The following is a 16767-nucleotide window of genomic DNA, read 5'->3' as shown; positions in this document are numbered from 1 at the left end:
GTGACAGGTAAGGTATGGTTTAGCACAGGTGCATGCTAAGCACTGAAAATGGGACTAGCCCAAACTGAGATCTGTAGTCAGTGTCGATACACACTGGAGCTTGAAGACCTGGCAAGTAAAAAAGAATGGAAAAAATTTCAGTCATTTTCATATTAACACATTATTGACTGGAGACAATGTAACACCGTGGGCATTACCTTCTGCAAAAATCCCCCAGTCAGTAATGTGTCAATTATATGCGGATACATTTTTACTTTACTGGACTAAGTAAAACATCTACTTCTCTTGTGGAAAAAAAAAAAAAAATCGGGTGAGGGGAATGGTACTGTTGTAGACTAAGAGAAATTCAAGAGATGAATTTTTTTATTAAAAAATAAAATACAGGGACTTTATTTGGATCTTGATTCAAAACAACACTATAGAACAATATATTCAAAGACAAAGTGGGAAAATCTGAAAGTGGGACTGAGTAGCTGAAGACACACAGGAGTTACTATTTATACTGGATATTATTTAAGTTTTAAAAAAATATGCTAGTTTAATGTATTTTGAGTAAAATGAGGCCAAAAGTTGTAATTACTGAAGCTAAGTGATGAGTACATTCAATCTTTTTACTTTTATAGTTTTCTCTCTACTTCTATATATGTGTGAGGAATTCTGTAATGAAAAATTTAGACAGAAAAAAAAAAAATCTACCTCTCACTGAGAAGCAGTATGATATAAAGGAAACAGTCCAGGTTTGAGAGGCAAGACAGACTTGAACTTGAAGCCTGCTTGTGGCACTTGCTGGAAATAGAAATATATTAAAATTACGTACTTAAAATCTTTATAGTGATATCACCCAACTAATAATGATTTTATGAAAAAATCTAAATAAGTATTTGAAAAGAAGCTTTCTACTTGCCTGATGTTGAATAACTGGCAGCCAATATTGAAGAGGAGTAACCTAAGTTATGGTGTGTTTATCCTATTATAGGAAAACAGGGTGAGCCAAATAAGAAATGACTCCTTTATGCTTACTCTATTCACCTTTACTAAAACTAGGGTAAAATTTTCTGCATTCAAAAATAATAACCTTGGATTTCCCTATGGTCCAGTGGTTAAGAATCTGCCTGCCAATGCAAGAGGCATGGATTCGATCCCTGGTCCGTAAGATTCCACATAATGCAGGCCAACTAAGCCCGTGCTCTAGAGCCGGAGAGCTGCAACTGCTGAAGCCCACAAGCCCTAGAGTCCGAGTTCTACAATAAGAGGAATCATGGCAAGGAGAAGCCCACGCACCATACCCAGACGCCCATTCGCACCAACCAGACAAAGCCTACACACAGCAATGAAGATCCAGAGCAGCCAATAATAGATAAATAAATAAATAAAACAACTCTCTTACATAATACATAAAAAACTTAATTCAACGTAGACTATAGACCTAAATGTGAAACCTAAAATCATAAAACTTTTCAGAACAAAATCTTTTCAACACTGTGTTTAGCAAGATTTCTTAACCAAAAAAAGATTTAATCAGTCAATTAAAACAAAAATTTGATAAACTAACCTCAACATTAAAGAAAAAACCAAACCCAATTTTTAAAAAGCTTTGAGCACTCTTTCTTCCTCAAGACAGAAAACTAAGCACATAAAAAGATGTGCAATATCATCCATCATGAAATGCACATTAAAACCACAATGAAATACCACTACTCATCATCAAATGGCTAAATAAAAAAGATTGACACTACCAAGTGTTGACGAAGATATGGCAGAATTAAAACCATTGCTGTTGTGAAGCAAAATGGTACAAGGACTGAATGTTTCTTAAAAACTAAAGCTGACCAAAAAAAAAAAGTAAAGCTGACCATATAAACCACCATTCTGCTCTTAGATAAAAATACAACAAAATGCATCCATTCAAAGGATACATAGTGCTTTGTTTAAAATAGTCCGACCTGAGAACTATCAAAAGGTACATCAATAGATGAGTGGATAAACAAACTGCTATATCCAAACAATGGAATACCACTGGCAATAAAAAGGAATGAATTCTCAATACTTACACCAACGTTGTTGACTCTCAAGATAACTATACAGAGGGATGGTTTCAAAGGTGTGTACACATACACACACACACAAAGAACTTATCAAAATGTACACTTTGTGTAGTTTACTATATACCAATTAAACCTCAATAACACTATTTTAAGGAAGAGTGAATTACTGATACATACATCAACACAGATGAGTCTCATTATGGTGAGCTGGACACAAACTCTAAAAAAAGGTAAATCTAATGTGTTATGAACAGAAAGCAGATCACTGTTTAACCTGAAATTGATGATGGGGGTGAAGGAGTGAGGTGCAAAAAGACTGACTGGATCTGATCACAAGGAAACTTTCTGGTATCATGGTAATGTTCTAAATCTTCACTGTCGTCATGGTTGCATGGGTGTATACATTTTATCAAACCTATCAAAACATGTATTTAAAAGAAGCACATTTTATAGTAGGCAAATTGAACTTCAATAAAGATGACTTTTAGCTAGCACACGATCCTGCAATCCCATTCCTGGGCATTATCCAGAGAAAAACAAGGTTCAAAAGGATACAGGAACCCCAGTGTTCACTGCAGCACTGTTACAAGTCAAGATATGGAATCAACCTAAATGTCCACAGACAAACAGATAAAGATGCGGTGCCTATAAAAAATGGAATATTACTCAACTGTTAAAAAAGAACAAAACACTGCCATTTGCAGCAACATGGATGGACCTAGAGATTGTCATACTGAGTAAACTAAGGAAGACAGAGACAAACAAATACAGTATGACAGTGTTTATACACAGAATCTTCAAAAAACAATACAAGTGAATTTATTTACAAAACAGACTCTTAGACTTAAGAGGAAAAAAAACTTATGGTTACCAGCAGGGTAGGGATAATTAGAGAGTTTGAGATAGACACGTATAGAGTGCAATATCTGAAATACATAACCAACAAGGACCTACTGTATAGTACAGGGAGCCCTGCTCAACATTATGTAACAACCTAAATGGGAAAAGAATTTTTAAAAAATAGATACAAGTGAATCACTGTGTTGTACAACACAACATTCTTAGTCAACACAACATTGTTAGTCAACTATACTCCAATATAAAACAGAAAGTTAAAACAAAATAATAAAAAAAAAAGATCTTTCTAATGGTGCAAACTGATCAAAAGCCCAACTATGCAGAAGGCAAAATTACCCCACAACTCTCTTGTATTCCAATTTTTGTTCCTACCCTGCTGAAAGTGGTAGCAGAAAGATGAAACAACTCAATCTGACATAGCCATCTACTTACAGACACCAGTTAATTCTGTCTCTTATTTTCTACAAGGGCTAGTCTAAGCCTACACTCTTTCCTTCAAGTTGCAAAGTTACAAAACCTCCCCCACCACTCTCACCATGTCAAGGAAAATGTCTGTCTTCCTCATAATTACATGGTACATTCCTCTTTAATCTTTTCATCTCCTCAAGCCTATCCTCTCCTGTCTCTGACTGTACTCCATCAATAATTTCCCCTCTTATTATGGAAATTTATTTCCCTACACAATTCTCAACCTTCATTCTACTAAAGACGTTCTTCCTCCTGACCCTAAAACATCCTACCTTCAGCTCTTTTTCCCAATGAAGTTAAGTTTCTGTAACACATAGTGTACACTGCTACCCATTCATTCATCTTTCAGTCTGGTTCAGTAAGCCACTCTCTCTTGCTTCCAAAAACAGATCTCCTTTTCACTCTAGAACCTCCCTGGTCTATCTGACACGTCTGCCTCTCTACGGCTATTCTTTGTTGACTAGCTCCTCGGTACCTACATTTAAGTGGGTATCCCCAGGCACTATTATTAGCCCTCTTCTCAATACGACAGATGCTTTCTATTTGCACAGCATCATGCACACCTGCAGTTTTAATGACGTATAAGATCTTTATTGTCAGCCCTATTTTCTTACTATTTTCATACTATGACATCTCATAATGCTAAAAAAAGAGCAATCTCTTTAGCACAGCTATGAGGTCTCACCTGACCACTCCTAGTTACTGACCCGATAGACATATATACCTTGTAACTCTCACAAAACAGCTCTTTCTCATTTTTTTGTTAAACAATTTGTGCACTTTCTTAATTATATGTTAATAAAATTGTTTAAGTTCACAAATAATCATGAAGTGAATACATTTCTTACCAGTCAGATCAAGAAACATAAAATATCATCAGTAACCCAGAAGTCCTCCTCATCACTACCTATGCCTCGCCTCCTCCCTAAAATACCTAGAACTCCAAACATACTGAACTATGCTATCTATTCCCCAAATAGTTTACACTTTCTTTACTGGACCTTCCATCCTTCTCCTCCACAGACCAATTTCTACTTCTCTCTTAAGGCCAAACTAAGATACCTTCTTCTCTGGCACTAGTGCATCTTCGTTCACACAGCACTTTAATGTTCACAACACTTTTTGCATTACGTTATGCTATACATTCATTTTCCACTTTGAGTTCTTTGGAGGGCAAAGACCACACAGCACCTATCTCTGTGTCTGTAGGAATTAGTTAAGTATTACCACAAAAAAGTGTCTCTAATAAACAATTTTTTCCTACAAAACTTAAAGCTCAAAACTTCCTTGGAAGAAGACCTATCTACTTTACCTGTGCGACATTCATTGCAGATAAACTTTCCTCTGGGCATTTCAGTTAATCCAAGGCACTCCAAGTGGAAAGCCCCACAGCACTGAGCCTCACATAATAGCAGCTCACCCAGTTTCTCACAGTTCTGTTAGGAAAAAGAAAACAGATCTTTCTATAGAGAAAGGTTTTAAAAATCCTAAGCAGAAAGTCTTCATTAAAGCAAAAATTAAGAAGCAGCTTTGGCAGAAACAAAAAATACCACCATTCATTCAGCTACTATTTAATTACCTCCTTTATGCCAGGAACAACAAGGTCCTGGCTCCCATCATTCTTACATTCTAAGGATATGAAGATCCCACAGATAGGAAAAACCATTGCACGCTATGAATCACAAAGTCAACATCACTGGACAAAAGCAAACAAAAGTTAGAAGTGGTAGAAATGAGAAAAAGACAAACAAGAGTCAGGCTGTGTGGCCTTATAGATTATTGCACAGTTTCAGATTTTATTATAATTACAAAGGTGTGTCATTATAATGAGAGCTATACCAAGGGAAGGTTGAAGTTACGTATTTATCTAAGCACAGGTCCCTATGATTACATGAAAAATGAACTGAAGAGGGGAAGCAGAGATAATCAAAGAGGCTACTGCAATCATTCAAGCAAGAAATACTGCCCAGTTGGATTGGGGTCACAACAGTCCAGAAGGGCTCTCTGGTTGACATCTGAACAACCCTTGAGATACATCAAAAACCATATGAGAGAGATCACCTTTCTAAATTAAGCTCATCTAAAACAGGATGTGAATGATAACAGAATCTTAGGAAATAAAAATCTGACTTTGTTGCTTTGAAAACATTTAAAGAGTTATGAAAATTCTGGAAATTCCCAGTATTTGTTACACCTCTAAATATTTTCCCACATAGTGATTTTCTACTTGTTTCCCTATAGTAATATCAGCAGAAAAATGCAAAAAATGAAAAAAGTCTTATACTTATTTTGTAAGACAAGAAAAGGGGAAAGATGGCTAGGCAAGTCTAATATTTTCAAGAACCTAAAGAAACAGAACAGGTGTTGGCCACCTAACATCAAAGTTTAAATAAGCAAGCAAGGAGAAAAGCTTTGGGAATAAAGGGCCAGAGGCAGCCAGGAATTAAGAGGGGGACTGCAAAAGATCCTGAGCCAGAATCACGTTTGGCCCTCCCATCATCTACTATTCATACAAATCCACCTTCATCACTCAAACAGGAAAACTTCAAGTATACTATGTACTGAAGAATAAATTTTTCAAATTAACCAGATATTACAGACTAATCCTTTAATTGGGATGACCATGTAATTCATCTTTCCAACTGGGACACCAGAACATGAAAGAAAGTGCTGTCAATAAAGAAAGTATACAAGCACAGCAGACTGAAACAAAGACTGATCCAAACAAACCAGCACCACAGGGTTATGACACCTTATATTATATGACAGTTTTGATGGGCTTAAGTCTCTGAGGACTAACACTAGAAGCAGGACTGAATATCATCAACAAGAGACAAACTGAGTTGAAATTATATTGGCCATAATAACAATATTTTATACCTGGAGTAATTTTATTTTTTAGAAGTTTCAATGAGGGAAAAAGACACTAATATTTTCAACTTTCTATATGTAAGTTTTAATGCATTTATAAGGATAAATTAATACTGTGAAAACAGAATATAACCAAAGCATCCATTTAATTGACTCTATTCCCAAGTAAAATAAAGGCATTTGACATTATAGGGTCACATTTCACAGAAAAGCAAGACAACATAGCAGTTAAGGCTCAAAACCCAGATTGCCTGGGTTTGAATCCTGGCTCCACAAAGTGACTACAAGCAAGTCATTTAACACTTGGTGCCTCAATTTCCTTATACCGTGTATTAAAAAGCAAAGACATCACTTTGCCAACAAAGGTTCATATAGTCAAAGCTATGGTCTTTCTAGTAGTCATGTACAGATGTGAGAGCTGGACCATAAAGAAGGCTGAGGGCTAAAGAATTGATGCTTTTGAATTATGGTGCCAGAGAAGACTCTTCAGAGTCCCTTGGACTACAAGGACTCAATGCTACAAAAAATCTACCCTGAATATTCACTGAAGTACTGATGCTGAAGCTCCAATACTTTGACCATTTGATGTGAAGAGCTGACTCACTGGAAAAGATTCTGATGCTGGGGAAGACTGAAGGCAAAAAGAGAAGAGGGCGGCAGAGGAAGAGATGGTTGGATGGCATCGCTGATTCAATGGACATGAATCTGAGCAAACTCTGGGAGACGGTGAAGGATACTGCAACCTGTATGCTACAGTTCATGGGGTTGGAAATAGTTGGAGATGGCGTGGCAACTGAACAACAAAAATGATGATAATAAAATCTTATATGAGATTGTTATGATACCTAAATGATGCAGAATTCAAAAAGTGAATGTAAAGACACAACATATAATAATAAAAACGCTGTATGCTTATTAAATAGACAGAAAAATACAAACAGTAGGTTCACTAAAGTAGTAATAACTACTTAAGCAAACAAAACAAAACAGACCAAGAAAATCTCGAAGTGAAAATTCTCCTTGAAAAATTCCCTAGAAACCCAAAGATTCTCACACCATGAGAAGTGCAGCAAAATTACCTCTGGCTGAGCAACCACAGATTCTCTGCCATCTCAGATTTAACTTTAGGTTATCTACCCAGGGACAACACTATTTCATTTCTCCTTTTGTGGGGAGAGAGCAGAGTTAAAGCCTTAAGGAAGACAAGTAATTCCAACAGAATCATCGCAGGAAATTTTTATTCTAACCATGACTAAGTCATCAAGAGATGGGAGACAACGATTTCTCTTAAAGGATAAGCATGCAATCAAAATGCAAGTCGGCAAACATTCTCTACCTGACAGACATTCTCCTTGAGTGCGGCTCCACCTCCTCGCTCCCCCTGCAGTTTTTTAGATGCAGGCATTCCATGGTCGTTTTCTACACCCTCCTCCATAGTGTCCTTGGGGCTTGTAGCTGTCCTGTGTGTCATCAGTTCTCCCTTGCAGAGAAAAAAATAACATCCCACATCTGTATTATTGATGTCTCCGCCATCTGACCCCCTCCCTCTGGGCTGCTATTTGTCTATCCATTAAGCACTTACAGATGTTCAGCCAATCACGCGGGCGGACTGCATGCAATGTTAGTTCTAACCCTGCTGTGATTGGGCGGGTAGTGGGCGCCTCATGCCCTGCCACTAACTGCTCTGAGGCTGTTCCACTGGAACTTTTTGAGCTGTTCCATTTTAAGGTTTCACTAAGGGAGAGAAAACATTCTTAAGTTTATTTGATTACTTATTTGTCCTTCCAAGATCAGTATTTCCTAAATAATGCCCCCCTTGGGCATTCTATTCATATTGTCCTGGAAAGAAATGCTCTGCACCATAATGTATGATGCTGACCTGACTTGTTCTAATTCTCTCTTAACCTGAATTGGAAAGTGAGGGATAGCATCAATGACTTCAGTGATGCTCTGTAACAAAATGGCTTTAAACTTCCGTTTCTTAAAAGTCACCGGTTACAAACATTACTCTAAATTAAGTAGTTGGTGGTTTCAATATATAAGCAAATGAGTTTTTCCCTTAACTGTAGCAGTCTCAACGTTTAAAGGGCAATATCCAAGTTCATTTGGATCATGTATTTTCTTGGTATTGGTGCTCTCTGGTTTTAGAACAATTTTACTTCATGATGAAACAAATTATATATTTCATCTGACATTTAGAGCATGAGGTGTGATCTTTTAAAAAGGTCATGCCCACAGGTACTATATGTATTTTGACTTACTTCTACTAGAATCAGGTTCTCCTTTTCTCCAGTATTCCTTGTCACTACTAGCAGTTTCAATAAAATACTATTTTCAGGTAAACTCAAGGGAAAGAGGGGTGTGGACTCTATTGTGAAAAGAAGCTTCACTATGGAAGGTCAAAAGATGAGGAACTGAGTAATACCTCAGAGTTTGGAGTTTCTTTTGATGAGGTGTCATTTCTCACTTTTTTACAATGCACCTTGGCTGTAGCATGCCTCTGTCGTTTTCGCTTCCTTGGTCTATCAAACAGCTTGGCAGTGCCTAGGACAGGACAACAGGTGTTACCTAATGGCTGATAATGTACGTCTTAGAACTTCTAACCTCGACTAAAGGTACTTCCTAGAATTATGGAATGTCAAGAGTGAAAACAACCTTAATTTTAATTCTCTGACTTTGTAGATGAGGAAAACAGGGGAAGACTAAAAAAAAAAGAGACTTACCCATTAGTATATATGTAGTTGGGGAAATGGCTATATACATACATATATATGTATGTATGAAGTGAAGTCACTCAGTCATGTCAGACTCTTTGTAACCCCATGGACTGTAGCCTACCAGGTTCCCCATCCATTGGATTTTCCTGGCAAGAGTACTGGAGTGGGTTGCCATTTCCTTCTCCAGAGGATCTTCCTGACCCAGGGATCGAACCCGGGTCTCCCACATTGTAGGCAGATGCTTTAGCATCTGAGGTACCAGGAAAGTACGTATGTATGGGTATATATATATGTTCTGTTTCATACAGATTAAACAGTAAATGTATAGATTATTAAAGCAATTTCATTTTATGTGATTGATATGAAAGATTTTCTAGTTCCAGAAAGGACTTTAATATCGTTCAGATAGGGAGGAAATGCATTTAGTAGTCAGGTAAAGATAACTAAAGATAACTAAAACCAGGCCTCCAAGATTAAAGACAATAAAGTATATCACTCTCTGACTTAAGGATTTAGATAAAAAACTGAAATACATAAGATCTGGCTTACAGGAGGAGAGACGAACACCTCCCTAGCCCAATCAATACATCTATCAGCCAAACAGATATATTCATGCAGCGGTATTACAATCTTGAACATCCAACAGTATAAAATAAATGCCTAGTCTGACATATTGTGAAAATGGTCTAGATTCTCCTTCAATTTATATTCTACATAGTTCCACTTTCTGTTATAGAAACATTAGGAGGACTCTAAAGAGGTATTTTGTAAAATGTTCCAGGATATTTAGGCTAGATATCAACACGAAGGCGGGACTTTGGAAGACTGATTTAGGGTTCTCTTCTTGAACTGCCTGATCGAGACGGAGAAGCTCTGCTATCAAAGCAGCTGACAGACTAAGACTAAAAAGGAAGAGTCAATATGGTGGCAGAATAAAGGTTCAAATTTCTGACAAATTAAAACACTTAGATGAAACTTACAAAAGATTATGTACAGGCAGTAGGTTTTACAAAAAGCTGAAGTACAAGTGTATATGGGAAGAGCTGATATCATTTTGAAAGTACTTTTTGTTATTTAAATCAAACAAACAAATTTACCATCCTATATAACTATATAACTGCATACAGGGTTAAAATAAGTTAATATACCGCTAAACTTACTTGCTGAAAAACTTAATAATCACAGATCACATTTACAGAAGTGTACACTGAAGACCACAAAAAATACAATCTCCCCATAATACCTTTTGCTGATAGACCATATCTGATGCACCATGCTCAAATATAGGCTAATATTTCAGGAATGACACATTAGTACATGGCACTGGCAGACAACATGATCAAAGGGGTAGAAAGAATTCAAATGGAGAAAAAAGAAAATACAGACTAGATAACGAGGCAGTAGTGTGGCAATAAATTTGGTCAGATTTGAACATCCCAACTCTGCCAGCCTCTTTCATCTTCATGTTTCTTCTACAAATAGGGATAATATAGATAATATCCCAATTCTTGAAATGCTTTAGACTGATTAAAGGTAACAGTCCTTAAGCAAAAAATGTGGTAGATACTGTAACTGTTATTACTTCATCTGTTATTAAACGAAGCACTGTCAATTCTTCCTGTGGGCAGAAACAAGGTGACCAAGCACAAGTTCCAGGAAATAGATTTAAATTTAATCCAGAAGATTCCCAAGGCCTTAGGATGCAACTATAATAGACTAGGCTCAAATGTTTAAACTCTTCTCTGACCAAGGTCACAGGTGTGATAAAAGAATACAAGACCATGAAAGACTTAAGATGATTTGCAATTTCCCCTTAACTCAAATACTCTATTTCTATTCCACAGAAATAAAAACTGAATCAAAGCCAAGAAAGTAATGAATGATGCAGTATAGAGAATTATCTAATAAGAATAGGAACTGATTTTTCTCTGCTATACTTAACATTTCCTTAATGCTAATATAATTCTAGTAACATTTAACTAATTTCAGCATGAAGATGGAAATGAATCAATACAATTTCCTAGTGTTATTTGAAGCACATATTGAGCAAACAAGTCTTAGAACTTGCAATCTTACTGTTCTCACTTAGCCGACTTCACAGTTATTTCTGTAATCCATTTTTAAAATCTCAAGATACTCACCTCCACCAAACTCTTTAGAACGAGGTGCAACACACGATTCATTAATGTCATTCTCCAAGTGACCAGCTTCATAACACTGTAAATAAGTAAGATGCATCATGTTTTACACAGGAGTAGACATTAAATCCTTTACATTATATGCCAAAAGTTGGACTGCCTATTGACATAGATATAGAATCTTAGCTATTTTGGACAATTAAAGGAACAGTACAACAATAAAGAAACTTTGTGACGGAAAGCATCTGATTTTTTTAATCCTCTAAAACTCAAGAACACCACATGGGGCAGACAGGCATTGGGCGGGCAGGAGGCGCGCACACACACAGGACACTGGCATACTCAAGAGATTTCCAGTGTACAGAGCATATACAGAACACTGTTCTCATTGAAGTAGGAGTGAAAAAGTATGTGGTCATATACCCACCAGCTCAATTCTATTCCATGCCACCCTGTATTTAAAATCTACCTTCCTAATATTATACTTATACGGCCACTGGATTTTACAGAGACTTATCTACTTGGTGAAATCTAAACATAAAAAGTTTGTATCATGGAAAGTATTTCTAATTCAAGTTGCTATCCATTAAGAAATATAAATTAAAACAACATGGAAACTAAAAACAAAACACTTGAAATATTGTGAATTCCCTGGCAGTCTAGCAGTTGGGACTCCACGCTTTCACTGCCAAGGGTCCCTGGTTGGGGAAGTATTAATAGGATTCCACAGGCCATGCACCATGGCCAAAAAAAAAGCCAACCTTAAACATCAAGAATAATTTACTACACATTTTATTCCCCTACTACTAATGCCTGTATCAATTAGTTCTATTCCAAGAAAATGTCTTCTCCTACAAGAATAATATTCTTCATCATGACTGTAAAAATTTAGTGGCCACAAAAGCAAATTTAACAGATGCTATTCTTGCTATGAAGTTCCCAGAGTTTGAGGTCAAAACAACATAAAATGCAGCTGTGAATTTCTGAATGCTTCTTATATACATTATTAAACTATAAGAATATAACTTTCCTCATGTTCAGTGTAGATCAGTCTTATAAAGTCAAATAAAATCAAAGAGCTAATGTTAGGTATCTAGTTAAAACGAACAAAACACCAGTAGAGAAACACACAAAATAGATTACATAATATAAAGAAAACTACCATTTATATTACTTTGATAACTAATTCATACTTCATTGTTTAACACTAACCCAAAAGTTATGGGACAAAAAAAAATCAGAATGTTCCCACAACTATAGTCAGAGAATAATACAGAAAATATTCTAATGTCTGATATCAACAACTTTGTTAAGTTAAAATAGAAATAACAAGGTACATACACACAAATCACACTATGTGAATAAAAATCCATCAGCTCTGCTTGTAATAAAAAAGACCACAGGACTCTGTAAGTGCCTTGGAGGGTACATGGAAGATTCCATTAATTTGTTTTATGTGTAGCCTGGTGTGGATATGTATTAAGTCAGTGCACTCTTAAAGTACCAGTACCGCAACAGACTACCTCTTTCTCTGAAGCCACGGACTGATCCATTTATATGAAAGATGTGGCCTGCCTGTTAACCCATGACAAAGTCCCAAGACTGAGCTGAATCATGGTTTCAACCTGATGGTTTCAAAATACAGTTTGGAGTGGCCAGGAATTTATGAAGTTGACTAGGTCAGACAGTAGAATTGACTTAGAGGTAACTTTTCTCCAGAGTCTGGGTCTAGCCATCACCAACAATTCTCGTTTTCACTTGTTCTAGCACCAAATCTGATTCCCATCTCCCTACCAAAAAACTAAAAATGCAACAGTGACAGGGACATTAATTATATTTAATGCTTAAAGAAACCAAAAATATGTAAGAGAATTGGATAGCAATAGAGATTTTTAACTAATGGTACTAAAACAACTGGATATGCACTTCAAAACTCCGTCTCAAAAAATGAAGATCTACCCTGAAGAAAGAAATGGCAACCCACTCCAGTATTCCTGCCTGGGAAATCCCAAGGAGAGACGAGCCTGGTGGGCTACAGTTCATGGTGTTGCAAAGAACTGGACATGACTCAGGGACTAAACAACAACAACAACTTCAAACAAAATGACCTCATGCCATGGGGAGGAAGACGGACGTCTACAAGCCACGGAGAGAGGCCTTAGAAGAAAGGAATTCTGCTGAAACCTTGATCCCAGACTCTGGCCGCCAGAGTTGTGCAAAAATTAATGTTGTGTGAGCCGCCTGGCCTGTGTTGCTTTGTCATGGCAGCCAAACTAATACAAGTATTATCTCTTATTCTTCACTCTTCACAGAAATTTATCGAATAGTCATTAATCATTTTTTTAAAAAAATGAATATCTACACATAAAATCAAAATCATAAAATCTCTAAGGAAATCACAACAAGTACATCTTTGTGTCGATGTGGTAAGAAAAGATTTCTTGAAATAAACACAAAATGTAAATCATAAAAAAAACTTAAAAAATTCCTTTTCATGAAAGATACAACTTAAAAATAAACAGGCAACCATCAAACTGGGAAAAAATATTTACAGTATATATACCTGACAACAGACTCATATTCCAAATACAAAAAGTACTCCTAAAAAGGCAACTATAAAAAAGCTGAACAGCCCAACCAAATATATGTGTGCTTGAATAGTTGTTTGATAAGATATAGGAATGGTCAGTAAGCACATAACAAGGGGCTCAAAATCATTAGTCGCTAGAGAATACAAATTAAAACCATAATTAGGTATCATTTCATATCCACGACAATGGCTAAATTTTAAAAAGACCAGTAAACAAAATGCTATTAAAGATGTGGAGCAACTAAAACTTTGATATATCACTGCTGAGAATGTGAAGTTGTACAAGCACTTTGGAGAAGTGTTTGGCATTTTCTTTAAAAGCAAAACATTTATGAGTCAGCATTCCCAACCCTAAGTATTTACAAAACCAAGAAAAAATGAAAATATGTGTACACAAAAAGACTCTGAGTATATTCATACCAGCCTTAAAATTAATAGACCCAAAATGAAAACACAAATGTACCTCAACAGGAAAAAAGACAAGCAAACTACTTGAACTACTACTCAGCAATAAAAGGAAGTGAACTACTGAAACAGCAACTTTGTGGATAGATCTCAAATAAGTGTCTTGAATAAAAGTAGCCAGCTAACAAAAACAAAACAAAATATATGACATTTAAGAACAAGCAAAACTGGATTTCCCTGATGGTCTGGTGGTTAAGAATCTGCCTGCTAATGTAGAGGACACAAATTCAATCTCTGCTCCAGAAAGATTCCATAGGCCAAGAGGCCCATTAGCGACAACTATTGAGGCTGCAATCTGCAACTATGGAAGTCCATGCATTCGAGAGCCCATATTCTGCCAAAAGAGAAGCCATCACAAGATGCCTGCACACCGCAACCAGAGAAAGCCCACCTGCAGCAATGATAACCCAGCGCAACCAAAACTTAAAAAAAAGAAAGAACAAGCAAAACTAATCTATGGTAACAGAAGTTAGAAAGTTTTGCCTCTGGAAGAGATGAGAATGGAAAATTAATGAAAGGGGGCACAAGAGAACTTCTGGGGGTAGTGGATTTATATAGCATATTTAGTTTGGCTGGTACTTATTACATGGTATAAACAACTGTCTATCAATTGACATCAAACAATTCAGATCTGTGCATTTGATTGGCGTAAATTAAATCTCAAGAGTTCTGGGACACATTCGCCTATTAAAATTAAGTGTATCAACTAAATCGGCATCCAAAGTGGAGCAGTGGTAAAAAGAATCCACCTGGAAATGCAAGAGAACACTGGTTTGATCCTTGGGTCAGGAAGATCCCCTGGCGTAGAAAATGGTAACCCACTTCAATATTCTTCCCTGGGAAATCCGATGGACAGAAGAGCCTGGAAGGCTACAGTCCATGGGGTCACAAAGAGAAGGACACAACTGAGCAAGTGAGCACACACACACATCAAGCAAACCATGTGTTTTCTGCCCCCTGGAGTGGAAGTGAGGACTCTTTTAACCACTAGACAGCCAAGGAAGTTCCAACTAAATCATGCTTTTTATCCTCTTAAATTCATATTAGAAACCTACATTGGACAGAGCAAGGTTACACAGATTAACTATTTTAAAATACAATTTTAACACTGCATTTACAGTTATTATAAAACAAATTAACACTATTTTTTAAGTAACACAGTCTCAAAACCTCAAAACTGAGGATTCAAATTTCATCTTATTTCTTCACATCATTAACTTAGGTATGTCAATTATAGCTCCATAGAGCTTCCCAGATGGCAGCAGCGGTAAAGAACCCGCCTGTCAAGGCAGGAGATGTAAAGAAACACAGGTTCAATCCCTGGGTCGGGAAGGCCGACCCCCTGGAGAAGGAAATGGTAACCCACTCCAGTATTCCTGCTTGGAGAATCCCATGGACAGAGGAACCTGGTGTGCTATACCGCACAGGGTCACATAGAGTTGGACATGACTGAAGCAGCTTAGCACAAAATGGGAGGAGGGGATCATTCACTTAACTCGCCTGAGTTCTTACTTTCTTTTGATATTTGCAGTGCCTCACTTCTAGCAGTAAGACAACAGGCCTCCCATGACTCACCTATTAAATCTATCATCTGATTGCAAAAGTCACTTCCATGCTCAACTGAATCCCAGTTTCCCTGGCCCTTTTCCAACAATCTTGCAAAGTGGCTATGATTTGAATAATACAAGCCAGGAGAGAAAGCACTGCAGGAGATGTTCTCAGCCTTACTAGAGTATAAGGAACAAGAGGATAGTGGGTTGGAGACATATTGTCACTGAAGGTTGCACGGACTGCAAAGAAAATGCAGAGGGCAAGAGATGAACCTAAGAAAAACTGAAAAGTCCATGTCACAGGATTGCTTTGAGAAGAAAAACTAAAGTACATAAAATGACTTTTTAAAATAATATATTCTCACATGTGTTCCCAAAACACATGTAAGAATTAAAGATTTTAAAATTAAAAAAAAAAAAAATGATTAGGCAACTAAAAAATAAATAAATACATTTTTAAAAAATAAAATAAAATATTAATAAAAATACAAATAAATTTTACATTTACTGGTGGGTGACTAACAAAAACAAGGGGACTTAATATAGGATTAAAGATTAGAAGTTTGCCAGGGCTAAGAAAAGAATTCCAGAAACTCAATTTATTTATGACTTGATTACAATCTTATATTTTTTCTTTAACGAAAAAGAATTTTTAAAAACGGGAAATCTGGCGGTTTCTCTGGTGGTCCAGTAGTTAAGAATCTGCCTGGCAGTGCAGGGGATGCAAGTTTGATTTCTGGTCAGAGAACTAAGATCCTACATGCCACAGAGCAATGGACGCCATAAGCACTGAGCCCAAGTGCAAACACTAGAGTCTGTCCACCATAATGAAAGATCCTGTGTGCCATTACTGTAAGACCCAATGCAACCAAATAAATAAATAAATATATCTATATATATATATTTAAAAACAGGAAATCTGTGCATCCTACAACTGAAACTTTAACATATACTTATTCCTCAAATACAAAGAGAACAGGATATATCCTAAGGATTCAATATCCAGTTATGATTCATTATAGAATTAGAAAATAATTTTCTAACTACTATAAAATTATGCCTTCT

The 16767-nt window shown here is 36.5% G+C and overlaps 1 protein-coding gene across 8 annotated transcripts in view; it reads right to left on the bottom strand.

Annotated features, from left to right (window-relative positions):
• NSD1 (nuclear receptor binding SET domain protein 1) overlaps positions 1 to 16767 on the bottom strand; it is a 148133-nt gene that overhangs the window by 39332 nt on the left and 92034 nt on the right. For all 8 annotated transcript variants that reach the window (XM_069591771.1, XM_069591766.1, XM_069591769.1 and 5 more), the window contains 4 exons: positions 11101 to 11176; positions 8668 to 8786; positions 7579 to 7722; positions 4684 to 4807 (listed from right to left, as the gene is read on the bottom strand). In XM_069591771.1, the coding sequence (XP_069447872.1) occupies positions 4684 to 4807; positions 7579 to 7722; positions 8668 to 8786; positions 11101 to 11176 (463 nt within the window). The remainder of the gene's footprint in view (positions 1 to 4683; positions 4808 to 7578; positions 7723 to 8667; positions 8787 to 11100; positions 11177 to 16767) is intronic.

This window comes from Ovis canadensis, chromosome 5 (genome assembly GCF_042477335.2).
Source record: "Ovis canadensis isolate MfBH-ARS-UI-01 breed Bighorn chromosome 5, ARS-UI_OviCan_v2, whole genome shotgun sequence".
Classification (NCBI taxonomy): domain Eukaryota; kingdom Metazoa; phylum Chordata; class Mammalia; order Artiodactyla; family Bovidae; genus Ovis; species Ovis canadensis.
The sequence above is the reverse complement of the archived record's forward strand: the minus strand, read 5'-3'. Positions and strand labels throughout refer to the sequence as shown.